Source organism: Cylas formicarius, unplaced genomic scaffold (genome assembly GCF_029955315.1).
Source record: "Cylas formicarius isolate icCylForm1 unplaced genomic scaffold, icCylForm1.1 PGA_scaffold_5__7_contigs__length_24384050, whole genome shotgun sequence".
In the NCBI taxonomy this organism is placed as follows: Eukaryota; Metazoa; Arthropoda; class Insecta; order Coleoptera; family Brentidae; genus Cylas; species Cylas formicarius.
Window position 1 is genome coordinate 15,624,645 of NW_026844341.1, and position 19,719 is coordinate 15,644,363.

A 19,719-nucleotide genomic window follows, 5' to 3' on the forward strand; every position below is an offset into this window, starting at 1 on the left:
ATCATTTGAAAATCAGACCTAATATTGGGTCATTGCGTTTACAAAAAACCTACGCACACTCTCTTGTTTACAGAGCCGTAAAGCTATCTTAGTCCGAGTCACTGAAAACAGAATTAAAACACCTTACCTCTGCTCTTCTCTCTAATATTTTCCACATTAAAGATATTAAGCGTTCCATCAAAAAATACACTTCACCACAACCTTCCAATAGCAAGGAGACTGAAAGCAATCCTACACTGCCACTGTGGTCCCTCCTTACATTCAAAACATCACTGACTACATATCAAAAGTTCTAATGAAGTATAACGCCAAAACCAGATTTACCGCTTGTCCAAAAAACTCTCAACATCTTCAGTCCGTCAAAGACAAAATTCCATTTGAGATGCCAGGAGTGTACAGCATTCTATGCATATGCGGCAAAGAATACATTGGAGAGACCGGACGAAAATTATCAACTAGGCTCAAAGAACACGAAAGAGGCTTACGACTAAGACAAATAAACTCATCAGCTGTTGCCGAACACACTCATCAAACCGGACATAAAAATTCTTGCATGTAATCAGTTCTTCTACCAACGAAGAACCCGGGAGTCTATAGAAATCTATAAACAACCTAACAATCTTAACCGCGAGTCAGTTTATACCGCTCATTAGCGCCCCCCTTAAGCAATATATAATCAGGTACAGAGTAAAATACGAGCCAGTTCCAGTCAAGCTCTGAAGAAGCCAACAGGATTATTGGCGAAACGTCAGCAATTTCGACTCAGCAAAAATCGACGCCGGAGGAATCCAGAAGTTTTGTAAAAAATACAACACTAATACATTAACTGACACGGCCGTCAGAATTGACAAATGTCAAAATCTAAGTCGTGCGGAAATATCTTCGAAAACATCCGATTGCTATCCATACGGTAATATCCCGGAAATGTCCAAAGTGGCTCGCAGCAGTAGGAAATGAAATTGACACTTTCCGCACCCTGCATCGGTGTATAATTGACTATTTTAGAGCACGAAGTAGAAAATAGCATATTGTGCGACAAGTGTGGTAAACGGCGTTTGAGTTACGATTGCATAATAAACGAGTTACTTAAACAGTTTTTTCTACTACCCTCTGTAAAATGCCTAATGCCCGCATTAAAATGTCGTCCATTTCCCTTTATTTCGTCATGAATAACGAGAGACAGTATATTAGGTAAGTGGTCAAAAATGGCAACAAACACTATTAGTATTGTATTTACAATAGGGATCAAAAGTATGAAATAGTCTACAAATACATGGCACAACTTTATCCGCGCATTGGCCGAAATTAAACTTGTGACTTGCATACGGTTCTATCGTAAAATAATTCGATAATTATAACTTTGTCTAAGCGGACCCATCATCGAATGATTAATGGACGCGCATGTATGTTTCTGGGACCTGGTGCAGCTGTCTCGTGATATACGAGCGGCAAATTATTTATTAAAATGTTTGAAACATGGCTGGCGTTTATACGTCTTCTTTTTTTCGATGATTCGACCGTAGACAAATTAGAAATTTTATTTGATAAAGGTCAACAAAATATCGTGCTACTATTTCAGTAAGCATAGTGAATGAAATTACAAATACATCTTTTTATCCTTATAGCAACACGAGTGCATTTATTTTCTTATGTAATGTAGAATCTGTAGATTTACAAGAAAATAAAGTCTTCCTACCAAAAGCTGCAATTTATGGCGATCATTTTGAGACTTCTGACTTCTGATGGGGTTGAATTTTTAGATCGAAATTTTTTTCCAAAAATATTCAGTGCTGCACAAAAATCAAGTCAATACACTTATCTTAATTTGCCTTTGCAATGTTAAGTGTTTATTTTTAGTTCTTCATCACTGTCGCGTCCTCCACCACAGTCTTCCCCAAAACGGCACTTACGTCGTTTCACGGAATTTAAACCAATGTTCACTATCTCAAAGTCTAAAATTTACTATGCAATTCTAATAATAGCATCGAGCAGTTAAAGTTTCTCTTTAAAATATACGATATATTTTTTGAAAACTTATTTTGTTTAATTGGTAGTACGAAGTTCAACTTTCATAACTAGCACCTGTTTGTTAGATGGTCTAAAAGATACAAGAAAATTAAACCACATAAGCAGTGTTAACCTAAAATATTTATTATATTATGCCTACAACTTATTTTTCTTTTACATAATCAAATAATCTCAGGTAACTAACTAACCTTTCCGTATACCGAACTACGTTGTTCTTCTACTATAAAGCCAGTATTTTCTTTTTTCCACCAACCTTCACTTTTTGACAACCTATAAACTCTTTAAGAAACAAGTTGTCCTTAACGTTTTTTAGTAAAGGACTCATCGTTATATTACATTTGCTTCTGATGTAAGTATAAGTAAACTATTAACCACAGATCCAGATCGTAATATATTTTTCTTATTCGGGGAGAGAAAAATTCTAATACTGCCCAATAGAACCCAAAGAAATCGCACGAACAGTTTTGAATATGGCGCATGCGAACTGAAGATTTTAAAATTTTCGGTGCTAACCCGAGCGTAGCCGAATATGATTAATACGAACCCGAATACACTCAAAGATTCAAAAATTTTCGGCGCCAATCCGAACACACCTAAACATTCACGACAAACCAAATTTGTTCGCCAAAAGTGGCTTAGAACCGGCACTACTACACTACTGTCAACAGAACACTCGTTCCTCAATAACGAAAAAATTTGTAAAGAATATTTAGAATTATCTTTATTCATTCATATTCATCATGATTTCAGTAACTTATTTTAGAAACAAAAATTTTGTACAAACTTCTTCGAAAACAAGGCCAAACTCTGGTTTATAAATATCCAGCACCAAAAAATTTTAACTACTAACCAGAAGTTTTTATGTAAGTATTTAGGCGTTGAGACAAGACATACAATAAGTTATATCAAATAATAGTGAAACTAATGAAAGGTAAGCTACAAAATTTTAACATATTGTACGGTATGTGGAAAATTATTTTAACTTATTTTAGTGTTGTGAAACAGCCTTTAAATATGGCGCAGAAAACAAATATGTTAGAATACCAGGACCATTATGTTATAAGTAAGAAAAAATATTTTTTTCAATATGGTTCTTAAATGTATGAAGTATATATTTATACATTGCTTACGTCGAGTACGTGTATATCCATTCATTAACTTCTTTCAGGCAGGCACTAATCAACCATAATTATGAAACTTGAGCTAATATTCAATGAATTGTTATCTTCCCTAAAAGTAATCAGCAGACAATGATTTATTTAGGGAAGGAAGGAAACTTTATAATTTGCTTAAATAAGATTCAACTCTAATAAAATTTTCTTAGTAGTCTAATCAACAAACTGAACGTCCAGGCAAAAGAAAGCTCTGCAACATCAACATCCACAATATTAGATGAAATTGGTGATCTTTTGTATGACCATAACTTGCTTGAAGGTCATAGTCTAAGTCTAATTAAATTTATTAAAAAATATATGTCAATATTCGTATTCATTCAGAAACAACAAAAAGAAACCAGATTCTAAAAAGACATAGAATTCGAAGCCTCAGCACAGAGCCCTTACTGCTTTTGTTATCTTAAAATTAAATGAATATTAATTAAAATGTGGCTCTTGGTTTTTCCAAAAATTCACTTTTATAATTCATTAATGGTTTAATGAAGTCTTTCCAAGCATTTTCCAAAAATGTTTTTGTAAAAGTTAGAATTGTTTATAAAGAGGAAATTAAAGTAATTATGAACTGGATATTTTTGTTTTAAAATTCACCTACCGAACTATACATATTTTTTACAATTTTAATCTCGCACGCCAATGGTTCATTGTTCCTCTGTTGAATTATTTTATCCCACTTTCCATTTTCATTCTGACAACCATTCATATATAGGCAACACCCTTCGGCGCACTTCGCCGTTTCTTGCCATCACAACAATGGTAATTTTATGAATGACTTATGACTCTTTTAGTTGGACTTCTGCTGAATCGTCTAATAATTAATTATTGCAAAGCGAACGGAGTGGCACGGAGAAGCTAAAGGAGCCATTACTATGGAAGCTGCACATCTAGGGCCGCCGCTGAAACAATAAACCGCGAGAGAACATTTACGTGATCCGCCTTCAAACCGGAAAGTTTGTAATATTTTTTAAAAATGCCGTTTAGAAATACTAACCACGTTGCTCTCGCTTTACTAGCTGGGCGTGGGTTGAAGGCACGCACAGCAATATAAGGTGTGTTTCAGCAAGCATCCCGCATTGCCATTGGCGCTTCTACAATTACGAAAAACGTTAATCTATTTCGCAAGTAATCCCTCCAGCGACCGCCTTTGATGAATCAAACTTGCTATTGTCTTGTTCACAGCTTAACTGAAACTGGTTTTCATTCTACTCTGTACCTGCTTAAATACTGTTTGAGAAACAACTGCGGGTTCTTTTCATTATCACCAATGATCGCAAAAATATAGAAAGGCTGTGTCAATAATTCTTCCGAGATTTCCTTGGCCATTTAAACTCTATACAGACTAGCACGCGTTTTAGTATTGCATTACAAGCTAATAATAATCTTCAATTCTTAGATAATCTTATTAATAGAAAATCAGTCCTGATGTTGGGTGATCCAGTTTGACTTGACACTTCACCACAACATCAGAAAATGAGTCGGAAAGCACTTGCCACTGTAGTTCTTACCTACATTCAAAACACTACTCATCAGATATCAAAATTTAGCTACACATTTTCTGAATTTGTTTGTGCTGCTGGTGAAACAGGAGAGGATGAACCTGTGTCGTGATTTATTGTGCTGAGGTGTTTGATTATTTCGATAGACTCGCGAATTTTTCCGAAACTGATGATGTACTGATTTGTCAAAGTTGATATTTTCCTACCTGTTTCCACCAGCTGTGCAGCATGCTGATTTTCTAAACCACTCTCCGGGAAATACCATATTTTACCGTACCATTTAAAGAAAATGTGGATTTGGTCCCACATTTCCATCATAGTTTCACAAGACTGTAGTCTGCAGGCGGGACCATCTTTGTTCAGCTCCTGTAGTAATGTAATCTGGTACGGATGACACTTCTTTTTCGAATACACGCAAAGCTGTTCGTTGGCTAACATCATTATTTGAAGCTACTTCAGAAAAGGCACGACGGGTATTATGGGTATTCTTGTGTTCTCATTCTGATACGTGCCTTGCTTCTATAAATTTTCCGTCATTTTTACTCGCAGTGGATGTTGTAACATATCTTTCTGAATTTTTTGCGTTAAACAAATTACAAACTTCCTGTTGAGTTCTCCTTTTGTCTTCATATCTCTGAGTATCATTTAGATGTGCCACTTTCTTTACTGACATAAATTTAAGGACTGTACTGGAACTAGCAACTTTCCTATTCATTTCAAAATCATGTTTCTGTTTATTTGCTCATAACAAGTAAAGCCCTGTAGACACGATACAATTACCACATGTATTTCTGCTATTGTAATGTGTCTACCACCAAATTGCAAAAATTTGGCGAATTTGTGCGTGTTAATCGGCGCAAAGCGTTTGTTTTCATAAACTTAATGGGTTTAACCTCTAAGAAAAATGTGAATAAAGTTGAAATCATGAAAGACGACTCTTAAGAGTCTAAATATATATAACTTTATAGGATACTAGATATAGTGCAGGAAAAATGTAAGTGGAAAAAATGTTCAAGAAGCAACTGCAGAACCTCATTCCTTTAATTGAATTGTAGATGAAAGTTTCATCTTCAAAATATATATAGCAAAAAGTGTAGGTATTGCAAAATATAAGCCAGAAAATTAAAGACTTTTTTAAAAAAGAAACCATTTGTTGTAAATAATTTTATTTTAATATGTAACCTAAATTAGCCGTAAATGTAAGAGAACTGCACAGAAATTAGTTTTAGAGAACACATAAATTAATTTAATTACTATATATATTGGACTTTCACGCACTTCAAACCAGTATCCTCATTCATCTTCTTTCTGGTATATTTGGATTATGGATTTTCCACACCCACAAGTTATCTGCATAGAAAAAACATTGCATAAAGTTTATCCATGTTACACTAACAAAAGCTAAAAAGTTTCGTTTATTGTATATCAAAATTTGAAAAACGACCTTTAAAAACACAATTTCACCAAAATAATCAAGGCCATTTTGCAAGGAAAAATTGCATCGTGTCTGCCATAACAAAATGGCAGCTAAATTTTTTAAAATTATTTTTTAAATTTTCAACAGATATAAATACATGTAGAAACTTCATCGTCCCTAAGGAACTTGGTATCTACATCTGCTTTTTGACCCAGCCTGTATATTTTATATTTACTGCAAAAAATGCCCAAGAAAAAACTATGATGGACATGTACAAGTATTTTTCTTGAAATCCAATACATTTGTTCCATATTTTATCCGTTCACTCGATACACCAAGAGCAAACACCTATCCAATAATTCTGCTTCTATAGCACTCTCTGAAAAAAACATCCATTTGGCAAATGAAACGAGATTTATAGGACTATAAGTTTATGAATTTTTTTCATGGACTTATAATTGATAATCTGTGGTTTAACCTTAACAGTATTGGCTATAGTATCAGAGTGAATTTTACTATAATAATGTGCCGTTGCTTAAAAGAGACTCATCCGAACTATGAATAAAGGCGGAGTTATTAAAAAGTTAGATGTTAATAATATATAAATAATACTAGATAGTACTACACTACTACTATACTATAGCACTATGTAATACTAGATAATATTAAATATGTCAATGCATATTATATTATTGTTATTATATATTATTATAAACAATTAAGGTCAGAGAAAAAAGCTTATTTATGGAAAAAAATTCGTAATGCCAAAGAGTAATGGAACGAATGAAGGAATCTTAATGTTTTAAAATTTAACCAGGGTACTTTATCGATTCATTTAGGTAATGTCAATCAAATTAAGAGTTCCTTTGTAAACAGCGTCGATTTAATCAGGAGCTGTTAAATTTTTATAATGATTGTATTTTAAACGACAGAACGGACCACCTTAACTTTACGGAAAATAAAATTCTCAACATTTTAAAAAATATATAAAATCCAAAGCTGCTGCATTGATATAGCTCTGTTGTCTCCATATTTTGCATCATATATTACACATGTCATAATCGACTGTATCGTAGATTCGTACATTCCGTCAAAAATAAATAATCCGAGCAAATTTAGTCAATTAGCACATTACCTCGTTTGTCTAAAATACTTGAAACTATTATAAACAAATGAATGGTAAACTTCCTAAACTTAAATCATAATCTACCTGATAAACAATCCAGTTTTAGACCTTAGAGCGCCATGTTAGACAGTTAGATATTAACGATGACATTTTAAGAGCAACCTACGCAATAAGGCGTTTGATATGGTAAATCACCAAATTCTTTTGGTCATTTTACATTACATTGACTTCTCCGAGAGTGCTCGAAAGTTTTGGGCTCATTTTTATCTGGCTGGACACAGCAGGTTGTTAAGAATCAACAGCAGTCATCGTTCCTGGATGTTCGCATGGGTGCTCCATCACATTAATTATCATCTATATGCCAATGACACTAAAATTTATTATTCATTTCTTCCTCAAGAAATAGCTGTCACTGAGGACATCATTAATACTGACTTATGATTTTTTTTAAAACTCAGAACACACTCCTAAAACTAAACCCTGTGGAAATGATAATCACCTAACGCATGCAACGAATGGCACAACAATTAAACTTAATAACATAAATTGACAATTTTCTGAAGCACATAAAAGCTTTGCGTTGCGGTTCAGAGAACATGTTACCAATAAAATAAGGGTTGTCTATGCTAATTTGAAATTCATTTATGGTCTTTTTAAACATGGTATCTGTCAGCGAACTCGTAAGCTGTTGTACGAATCACTTGTTCTGACACAATTTAATGCTAAATGTTTCGATGCTGCCAATAAGTTCAATTTACTTGGATATCTTGTTGATTTTATATTGAATTTAAGTAGTTAATGTTATAAAAAACCTTAATTAGAATAAGATATTATTGTTGCGGTTGCGGTTGTTGCGGAAAATTGGTGGTAACTTTAACTTTTAACTTTAACTAACAATTAAACAATTTTTGTAACAAAATACTTTTTCTATGTACCGCTAAAAAATGGAAAGGGTCATTTTTCTCAAAAAGAAATATCAAAATTCCATTTTACTCAAATATTCCTTAAAATATATTCTATTTAGTGACAAAAAATTTTCAAAATCAAGCGAATAATTACAATTTTTTAAAATATTCATAGCATCCCATTTAAAAAAAAATAAAGCTGGTTGGTTATAACTTAATACTCTATATTCATAAAAATAGTTAAAATAAAATATATACTTGGGATTAAACACCTTTAGTTTTTAACTTTTTTCTTCTCAGTGTCGCACTTATTGAGATAAGGTATAGGCTCTGTGTGGGGGGGGGCGTGGTCAAGGAAAAATTGGATGCCAGCGATCCTCGTGAGCGTCAGTCGAATCTTTGCACTCCAAATTTTCGTACACTCTAATGAGTAGTGTGATTAAAAGTGAAAATATAAATAATTTTAAACGGTTTTTAATTATAAATAAAAAATGGTTAGAACGAATCGATCAGGAAATACTTGTTACTTAAAAAACATAAAATTTTATAAATTCCCCACGCAAGGCTATAACCTCGAAAGGAGAGTGAAGTGGGTTAAAGCTGTGACAAGAATCAAGTAAGTAAGACCATGATTATCCTAATAACTGATTCAGAATTTATTGTTATAAATTTGTAAAAATGATTATTCAATTTTCTGTAGTCGTGACGGAAGTTCTTGGGAACCTAGTTTAAGATCATGTATTTGCAGTCAACATTTTGTAGGAGGTAAAAATTCGGAGCATCCTAATAGCCCTGCATATCTCCCAACAATATTTCCTGAAAAATATTACGGAAAACCAAAAATAAATAAATCAGAGCAAGTACAAGCACAAAGCAGGTAATTTTTCTATTTATTATACCTTGATTTATAAACGTGGGTATGTTTTGCCCCGGCCATGTAATTAACATTAAAAAAAGAAAAAAAATCGCAATTTTTTTTTCCACGAAAAACTATATTTTTTGCTTTACATTTGCCGTTTAGTTGGTTGTAAAATTTTTCATTTGTCCTTAATGTAATATTTATTGAGTAAACCACGTACATTTCAAGAAGTTTCTCTATTGGTTTCGTAAAATTATATTCGATATATCGGATTGACAATAAGTAACGTTAACAGTAATTTTGTACATAATTTTTGGACCGAGATCAGTCGATACAAAACGGCTGGACGTAAAAGACCCACGTTTGTACAGAGGATGATATGAAAAATTAATTGAATCGTAGATGTTCATTTTACTAAAAAATATAGGATTTCTCGATTACAGATTCGCGAGAGCAATGCGGAGAAGTCAAAATTCAAATGGTTCCGAAGTGGACAACACTAAGCCTGTTAATATAAGAACACGTAACGATGACCTCAACGACAATAAGGATACCGATAACCTGAATGATCATATGGATATACAGCAATGTAGTGAAGTTATTATTGACTCACTGCAACCGCGGTTTAAAGATGTTGCTGTACAGATTGATTTTCATGAAGAAATGAATTCAACCTTCGTAAAAAATAAAAATATGGTTCTTTTTAAATTGGACTTTTCCCTTAGCTACAGTTTCAATATAGCCGACATTAAATTTTTTCGTTTCTTTATCCCATATTGGTTTCGATTTGCATGATATTGGACATTTTAGTTCGACTATTTTAGTTGCCATGCCGTCACTGACTACTATTCCATCTACTGGGACTCCTAACCAGGCCTGTTTGGGAGACACAAATAATCCAATTTGAAATACGTGAACATCATGCAGTAATCTGTAATTTTCGCGAGCTTTTACCTCATTTTGAATTCCATAATTTAAACTTTTCGGATGCAGAAAATTCTGTAGTTAAGATTCAGCTGAAGTGCGAGTTATTGTTTTTATCTTATGAGCTTTTGCGCTGGCCGTTATGCGTACACGTCTTGCTTCAAACCATTTTACCGTCTCGCTTTGTTGTGTGGTTTGTAAACACAATGTAAAAACTTCTCCACTGTCTAATAGTATCCGGTCTCTGTAAAACTGTGCTATCTCAGATGACAGAGCCAACCTGTCTTTTCCTATGGTGATACACTGACCAGCACTCTTTAAAAGACAAGCAATCATCTTTTTCGTACACTCTGATATTAGTTCTACCTGTCGTTCTTCGAGACATATATTCATAACCACCGTACAGATTTGTTCTTCCTCACTAATATGATCGACTTTTAACCTTTTTTTAATTGGGCATTCGATATCATCAGTCTTCCAAAGTCAAGTGCAGTGGCTGAGGAGGATTTTTAAGCACTTTTTCAGGAAAAAGATAATTTACCGTAGCTCCTCGAGAATATTTTTCTTTTGCTAAATAATTAATTGATGGAAATCCCCACTCTTGCTGAACACTCGTTCTAGACACACTCCGGTCATTTCTTTAAAAAGATTTTTTTTCTAAAATATGCCTTTTTAAATTTTAGGTTAGGATAAAGACATTCAGGCTCGGTTTTCATTAGGTTAGATTTCTTAAAGTTCTATTTATTCTTTTTTTAATATTTTTTTTTGCGATTATATCAGACAAATCCACCTGACGACAAAGTATGCGGCCACAATCGCGCTATTGATGGTATAGGAAAAGCTTTTTTTAACTACTCGAAATCTAAGACAATGCGTTAAGCCTTTTGGGAGTTGGTTTCAGAAAATATTCGAACATCCCCTACCACTTGCCTTCCAGAGATCTTTATCTCAGCATTGAACCAGAAAGATTTGAATTTATCTCGGTTTAACTTTGGTTAACGTTATGTAGAAACCCAGTTTTAAAATTGGAGATAACAATCACTCCCCCTGATGGCCATTTCATCAAGTCAAAAATAATTTCCAGCGTTTTCTTTTGATAGATTTACTTAACAAATGTTTTTTTCGAATTTCTAGGACCATTTTACCGGGACAAGTTGTATTTTTGAACGAGTCCCCTCGCGCCTATTGAAATTTCAACTTCAGAAGCGTGCAAAATCACTTCTCGGAATTATTACGACCGGGCAAAATATCGTATTTTCTAAATAAATTATTCGCGGAACCGAAATAGCGAGTTCTCGTTTTAATGGGGCATCGGTATCGTTTTACATTCGTCTAGAGTCAAAGTTGAAAAATTTTGTATTAGCCTGTTTCCGCCTCAAAACCGAGCACCAAATTAGGTTGCGGACAGGAAAATTAAGTTACGGCATCGTCCGAAAAACGGAACAAACTGCAACAGAATAAATAACTTTGGAACTTAACGTCCTTCTCTGTCCCCCGGGAAAACTTAGTTTCTTTATTTTGAATTGTACAAGTGCTTCGTTAAAATTTCATAAGCGGCCGTACGCTCATGCCGTCGCAGTCGAATGAACGACTAACTGAAAACTACTGAGGAGTATTTTTCTTTATTTGATAACGAAGGCTAAAATATTGTACTTTTTATTAAAAATTGACAAGATGATTGACCACTTTGTGGTTCAAAATTAATGCAATTGTGGCAACTCATTTTGTACAGGGTTAGTCAATGACGGTAGATGTAAAAGTATAAGTAAATTATATACTACTGAAATATCACTTTATTACCCATAATTTTATTGTATACCTATGATCAATACTATTGATATATTCTAGCTTTTCCAATATTTCTCTAATAACAAAGCTATTAGTCAACAGGGCTCTGGTGATATTCGAAAATTAACAGGAGAATGAAGTTTGTAAATAAAGTAAAAGACAATTTTGGTGGCCAGGTAAAAAAAGAAGGGTAAATATTGGTTGTTGGACCCTGGAGTAGGATCAAGGTTTAAGTGCGAACACGTACGAGTTACATGAAGATGCCAAGTGATATTTTGGCGAAATGTCAGGCGAATGATCCCGGATTACATAATCATGAATTTATCTTAGTTGAAAATTTTTCAACATACTGGCAAAAACTCGAATTTAAAATATTCAAAAAACACCTACAAGGTTTGCTGCTCTTATTTACAAATATTTTGATTTTTATGTCTTAATTAATTAATGTCTCTCTTACATTTATTGTATATTGTACATCGATATCTTTTTTTTATTGTTTTCACTTTAACGTTTTTGTTATTAAATTTTGACTTAATATTGCATTAAGTGCTGACCTGCCTTAACTAATAATGTAATGTATGTATGAATTGTAAAAAACACAACATTCTATTTTGATTTTAAATATCATTTGCCATCATAAATAACAAAAATTAAGTTTTAAAAATGATTTTTTTCCCAAATTATACTTTCTTAAATTTTAGGTTATTATAAAGACATTCAGACTCGGTTTTCATTGGGTTATTGGGCCCCTATTTGACTATATAAAAAAGAACTCATATCGTTCTATTTATTCTTTTTTATTTTTTGCGATTATGTCAGACACGGCCACAATCGCGCTATTGATAGCATAGGAAAAGCTCTTTTTAACTACTCTAGGTCTAATACAATGCGTTAAGCTTTTTGGGAGTTTGTTTAAGAAAATAGTCGAATATCCCCTACCTGAGATCTTTATCTCAGCACATGTACAGTACAGTGTAGCTGAAAGGAGGAGTAAACTATTATCTGTTACGTATTATCTTTTCGATAAATTCAATTTATTCCAATGATTCGCATTGCATGTTACCTCTAACATAAACAACCACCCCACCTAAGCACCTGTTTGGTCTGTTTTGAAAAAAAAAAGTATAATGATTAGCAATTTAAGAGATGCTTGGGTTTGTTAATTAATTCTTCTCTTTGCCAGATTAAAATAAACTCAAACGCAAACTTGCTATGTGATTTTCAACATACCAGGTGCTATTGCTCTAAATTTCAATTAATAATTCGTTAACGGCTCCTCTAACGTCTATTCATCAATCCGGTGCTGCGTATGAAATGACTTCCAGAACCACATTAATTTCCAGTGTTAGAAATTCCACAATTTTCCGACCGAAATGGCGCGGGCGGTATGTAGCATTTGTTTGTCTCGTCATTTTCTCTTTACCGTTTCGGGAAAACATGTTTACGCATCTCTCTGAGATTTTCTTTGGCTCGAAAGATTTTTTTTTGGCGTGTCAAGCAAAAGGTAAACGCTCCTGGCCATAAATATGCCGTGTTTTTACATATAAAAAAACACTACAATGAAAAGATAAGTCATTTTTCCCTTCTGGTACGAACACTTTCCAAATTAAATAGGACCTACAGCAGGTTTTCAGGTTTTGTATTATTTTTTCATTTTAGAAAAATAAGTGACTAAACAACAGAGCCTTCGGGAAAAAAATCAAAACTCCTCGGTGCACTGCATCGTTCACTACATTTTGTATATCATTGCGCAGCCGCCATTACGTCGAGATTTTTTTTTCACTCATTTTGTCCTAGTTTCTTAGGCGAAAAAGCAAAACTTTTGAAGAACTCGGCTAAAAGTGTCTAAGTCTACTTTATTCATAGTGCGGACTCTCTTTTGAACACGTACGGAAACTCCCTGAATATCAGAATTTCGTCCGTAACACATTATTCTACGAAAACGCTGAAAGCCGACCAAAAATAAAATATGTTCTAATTGAATTGGAAAATTTTTGAAGAAGTAACTTTTAAAGAATAAGTAATAAGCAATTTCTGAGAAACAAGTTAGAAGTTCGGACATAAGTTTCTCGTAGGAGACACTAGAAATCCAAATATGTATACAGGGTCATTCATAAACTAACTAAAATACTATGAAATGCAAATGGTTAATTCTTATTGTTAAATAATGTTTTTTATTGCTCCCCGATACCATTTCATACTTTAATTATCAAATAATAGCCAATAAATAGATGGAAATTCTATGAAAAATTGAAAGTTCTTTCAGATTCCTATCATGTTTCAGGCAAAACCCAACAGATAAGAGAAATGTGATTCGATATACCTAAATAATGCCATGAAACAACCGCCCTCCAAAAACAACGCCCAAATTCGCAATTGTCAAGTCAAAGAATAAATAATAAATAATAAAAATAAAATTAAAACATTCAACGTTGTGTATCTTGGAAACCAGTGACATCTGTATGGGGTATGTTGAGCTGAATCATAATATGTACAAGGTGTCCCACGACGTGATTGCCATAGCTTGGGAGTGTGTTGCATTTGAAATTTTAAGGACAATATAAAAAGAATCCGATGTATTAAATTAGTTGCTTCAGGATGGCGTTCGGATGTTAATATTATTATTAAAAAGTCCAGGTGGCTGCGAATCTTATTTATTATGACTAAACATTAATAACATTAATTTTGCGTGTTTATTTTCGTGTGTTACATTAAAAAACTCTTCAAATTACAATGTTTACTTTTTGGAATTAAGAATACGCGGACATTGACTTTGCTTATGGTGTAATGGAAACGGATGAGCAGCAGATGCATATCGTCGACGATTTCCCAATCGAAGAGTGTCTTGAAGATCTTTTTTTAGCAATGTTTGAGAGAAACAGGCAAATTTTCTACAGCTACTCATGGACGTCCCTTCCAACAAGAACTTGCTCAAGGGTCCGAAGAATAGGTAATAGACTTAACGTAGGCCCGTTGAGAGTATGGAGAACTTTACACAATTTCTTCACATCTCATTATTAGGTAGGTGTTTTTCTTATTGACTTGTGAAATATTTATTATATTATATTATTTATTTTCGTCTAGTGTATTTTTTTAATAGAATTTACCGTTAAATAAATTTAGTCTAATTCAATTCCATCTTCAGATTCTAAAAAAAAACGAAAAAATATCTTCTAACAATAATAGTCAAAAAATTGAATAGTTTTTGACCCAAGGTTTATACAGTAAACCGCTCAAAATCATATTTTTTTCATGCGCATTATATGTATACATAGTGCGTCAATACCAAGCTCCTTTTTTTTAATGGAATCCAATTTTGTCTTCCTTCCGAATATTTGGGATCGCGGCTGCTCTAAATAAATGGGTTGTTTTTAAGAACCATGTTCCTAAGTTTTTGAGCTTTCATATGCGTCTCTTTTACCATAGACTTTCCCTTGGAGAACAGATTTGAAAAGCCAGTATTTATTTTCGTTTCTCCAAGTTTCTCCAGTTTTCTTCTCTAGATAGTGTTCACTATTTCTAAATGATTTTGCATTCGTTCCAGTACTTTTTTGAACATCCATGAAACCCTTAATATATTTCTGCAAAGCCTCATTTCAAATGCCTCCAGTTTTTTCCCTTACCTATATTAATGTCCATGACTGCATTCCATAGAAAAGTGAAAGTAAAACTATTAAACAATTTAGCTAGTTGACCGAAGGCGATCCTTGCTTTCTCTATTCTAATTCTAATTTTCTGTGAGTAGGTGAACTATTTCGTGTAGCATACCATGCATATACCTACCTATCTGTTAGTTTTTATAAGCAAAGGAATAAGAAAACAGAAATTTAATTTTGAAATCCACAGTGAGTAAAATGACAGAAAATGTATAGAAAAAGGCCATGTCACAGAAATTATTTTATCTAATTCTAAATTTTAAATAATCTTAATGTTGTGGTTTTCCGTATACACGCCAGAGGAGAAAATCCGGTGGAGTAATATGACGAGATCTTATCCAATAATTTTGCAATTCAAAATTTCTGTCCCAACATTTATTTTTTGTGGATGTTGTGTATGACTTTCTCTCATCAATCCGAAATTATTTGTACTATCGCAAAAATCTGCTACCGGTATCACTGTCAACCAGGGTTTAAGAGGTCCATACCATTACCCTGTGTGCGGATGTATCAACGAAACATGAAAATATTGCTAGACATCTAAAATTAAAAATATGGATAATCTTATTTACGACATATATATAATATTTTAGACATAAAAATTAGGTAATTAAATCTCATTTAGCTTGCTAATTGGTTTATTTGATGTCGCCTGATACATAGATCAGGCTGAATCCAGCACTAAGCTCGCCATGAATTAACTTCATTCCTTATTTATTTGTCTTTTTTTACGTCGTTTGCATTCTTATTTGGTTTTTTGTTTTTTTATTATTTATCTCAGTATTAAAATGTACTGATCTACTTTTCTAATTTAGATTGTACTTCTCTGTTTTGCTTGTATTTGGCTTATTTTGCTTGGGTCTAGGACAGTACGGCCCGGCCTATCGAGGAACTGCAATATTATTGAGTGGTCCATCCCCAATCTTCTGTTCGCCGCTTCTAAGAGGTTGTTGGTTGATGTTGGTTGGATGAGGTTGTTCATGATGGTCCCACACTTCCACGCTGAATATGGGAGGGTGCCTCATATTTCCTATTCTTTCTGGTCTACGAATGTAATTCTCTTCAAATCAATTCATGAGCCCTTGTAGCTCATTTGGTAGATCGTTCGAAAGTTGATCGACCGCGTTATCCAACTGGTTAGGTGGCACATATGCCAGATTCATTCTAGCTTGTAGGGCAAAATCTGGTTCTTTGTTGTAGCTCTAAGTCCCTGTTAAGCACGGTATCTTTGCAATTTTTGGTTGAGATGAAAGAAACAGCCACAGAATGTCGCTTGAGGAAATTCCTGTGTAAATAAATAATTACAACAATAAGTACAAGTACAAGAATGATAAAACAACAGTAGTTTATGGCAAAACACTATAAGAATTGTAAAATAGATGGGAAAAGAACATAATGCTCTGTTCTCTTCTGTACAATTTGCGCTGTACACTGTACGCTGTAAATTCTCAGGCTAAATCGTGCCGACCAAAGATGCGGGTGCAGGTGGTGGTGGATTGATTTGGTTGCGTGGTCTGAACAGTCTTTGACAATTGTCCACACAATGGTTGATAAGCTGGGCCGTTGGTTCCTGAGATTCTTCAGATCGATGTTTGATATGAATTTTCATTCAATTGTGGCGGTTGTTGCGTCGTGGGAATGATGATTCAAGCTCCTGATGTCTCCTTCGTCCCGCACATTAATTCTGGCCTTCTACCTGTCTTTTTGTTCTCATCTGTAGAATTGGACTAGCTGATGACTACTCAACGTATTTAACACTTATAAGAAGCCATCTTTTGCTGCTTTTGTACCTACTTTATTTCTTAGTTTAGTAGATTGTTATTATTGTTATATTCACAAACTAATTATTGCAAAGTTTGTTGCTTGATCAGACTTTTAGGTGACCCTAGCCAGCTTGGATCAAATCGTCGCCTCATCGTGGGCACAGTTTCGTGGGTAATCCCGTGAGTCGTATTCGAGCAAAAATTGCACCTGAGTTTTGGCGCCATGTTCCGTGAGAACAGGATCCTGCTGACCGTACTAGTAGAGGAGTCTTTCCTAATCAACTGTTCCACCATCTCATGTGGCTTAATGGTTCTATTTTTTTATGTTAGAAATAGCACGTATCAGCATTTTTTTAATGCTGTTGTGTTTTTTTCAACGGTTATTTTATTTATATTGGGGTATTTTCATATATATGTTATTGAAAATATTATTTATACATTTAAATATTATTGTTATAATAATTCTGACAAGGACGAGTCGAGGTTAATTGTAATGGAGTCGATAATATAATAAAATATAATAAAATCTCATAGGACTGCTTTCAGGGCGAAAATAAAATTAAGTAAAAAGTCTGCTCACTGGTTCTACATAAATAAAAGCAATAACACTTCTAAGGCAGCACGGTAGGTCATCCAATAGGATTCACCGGGTATCACTCCCGACAATTTTAATGAATATTTTTCAAACGTAGCAACTTCAAATATTGCCAATACTTTCGATCCAACTGAATCTATGAGGACGCATACGGATAAGCGTTTTTCTTTCCTTGAAGTCTCATATAGTGAAATGAGAGACATCCCGACCAGTTTTAAGTATAATGATAGTAAAGACATATGTTATATAAATATCAATATTATCCAATACATTAAAGACTTAATAATTATTCCATTGACTAAGCTGACGAACAGGTGTATATCCGAGGGTATTTTTCCCAACTCCTTGAGGTTATCCAGAGTGATAATTATCGTCCAATATGTATTATCCCCACAATCAGTACAATTATTGAAAATATTCTATATTTTCAATTAGCAGCTTACTTCGAGGACAACCATTTGTTGTCTCCGGCCCAGTTTGGGTTTAGACGTGGTAAATCAACTTGTGGAGCGATAAGTAGAGTTCTTGATCAGGTTTACGCAGCTTTTGAAAGCAGAGAGTACTCTGGCACAGTCCTATCCGATCTTTCGAAAGCGTTTGACTGTGTCCGCCATCCTGTTCTTCTGAGCAAATTGCAATAGGAGGCAGATCGTGGTCCTGAATGGAAAATCATCGCAAATTAGAGTGATTGAACATGGAGTACCCCAAGGATCCATTATGGGCCTTCTTCTATTCTTGATCTATATAAACAGTATGAGCATGTTGTTGACATAGTTTGAACATTTTTCGCTGATGATACTACCTTTTCTTGTCAAAGTCATTCTGAGAACGACTTAGTGAACAGGATGGAGGGGGCGCAGTCCGGGGCTAGTGAGTGGTTTCGTGCTAACAAACTTAACCTCAATGAATCAAAAACACAACAAATTATAGTTTCTTTACGCAAGTCAACATTTAACAATCCATTATACGTGAACTGTCTTGGGGTTCTGCTTGATCCGAAATTGACGTTCGATCAGCATATTATTGGTCTTTGTGAGAAGCTCTCCAGGGTGGTATACTTGTTGCGGTTTGGTCGGCGAGTATAGTCAGGATGGTATATTTTTCATTCTTTCAGGGATTATTTAGTTACGCAATTTTGGTTTGGGGTCACTCTTCACATACCGAAAGAGTTTTTTCGATACAGAGGCGAGCCATCAGGGCGATGACGCAGTTGAATTTTGGGGATGACATAAAAGCAAAGCTTAAAGTTCTCCAACTGTTCCATGTTCTTATATCTATTCGGCATTCAAGTATACTAAAAGCAACCAGAATCAATATCGCCTTCATATTAATATTGGCCACTATCTCACGTAAATTCTTCACTCTATTGCCTCTAAGCGACGGAGAGCTGCCGGACAGACAACTCTCTATTAAGGTCAAATCACTTCTGCTGGATGGGGCCTACATTTGATGACTTGTTTACCAATTTTAATAATGGTTAGCGTTTTCTGTGTTATGTCGCGGTGCCTTTGTAATTATACATATATGTAGATTTTGCTCAATGTTTTTTCTGACTTGTGTAAAGCCGTAGGGTTGTTAAAGTCAATAAATTATTATTATTAATAATAATGTTCAGTCTTTATTCTGGGAACAAATCAAAATCACCCCCGACTATAGAAATAATTGCTCGCTTCTGAAAAAAAAACGGGTCGACTAATTACCCTCAAAGTTACCGCTCCACCTCACAGTTCTTTTTTAATATTAAGCGCCTCGTTTTTCACCACCGCGCGAAATCCGGTAGCAATTTTTCACATTTTTATTCGGAACGAATTTCTTGACGTAGGAGGGGGATCGAAAAAAAAGCGGGAAAAGAAGAAGCGTCCATTTAAAATATTCGTTTAATTTTATCCCATTGTTACGCGGAAATGGCAAAGCCGAGACCCGTTAAATTAAAACGCGATAATATATTATTGGCCGACGAATGGGGAAAGTTTCGCGGGTTTGGGGGTGG

General features: G+C 34.2%; 1 protein-coding gene across 4 annotated transcripts in view; it reads left to right on the forward strand.

The window, feature by feature from the left end:
• Nucleotides 1-19,719, forward strand: part of LOC132701795 (octopamine receptor) — a 301,768-nt gene that overhangs the window by 261,978 nt on the left and 20,071 nt on the right. Inside the window, exon 1 of one of the 4 annotated variants that reach the window (XM_060669994.1) lies at nucleotides 14,628-14,736. The exons of the other annotated variants lie outside the window; for them this stretch is intronic. Coding sequence (XP_060525977.1) covers nucleotides 14,697-14,736 — 40 coding nt within the window. The 5' untranslated portion in view covers nucleotides 14,628-14,696. Of the gene's footprint in view, nucleotides 1-14,627; nucleotides 14,737-19,719 lie in introns of those variants that run through there. 4 annotated transcript variants of the gene reach the window in all.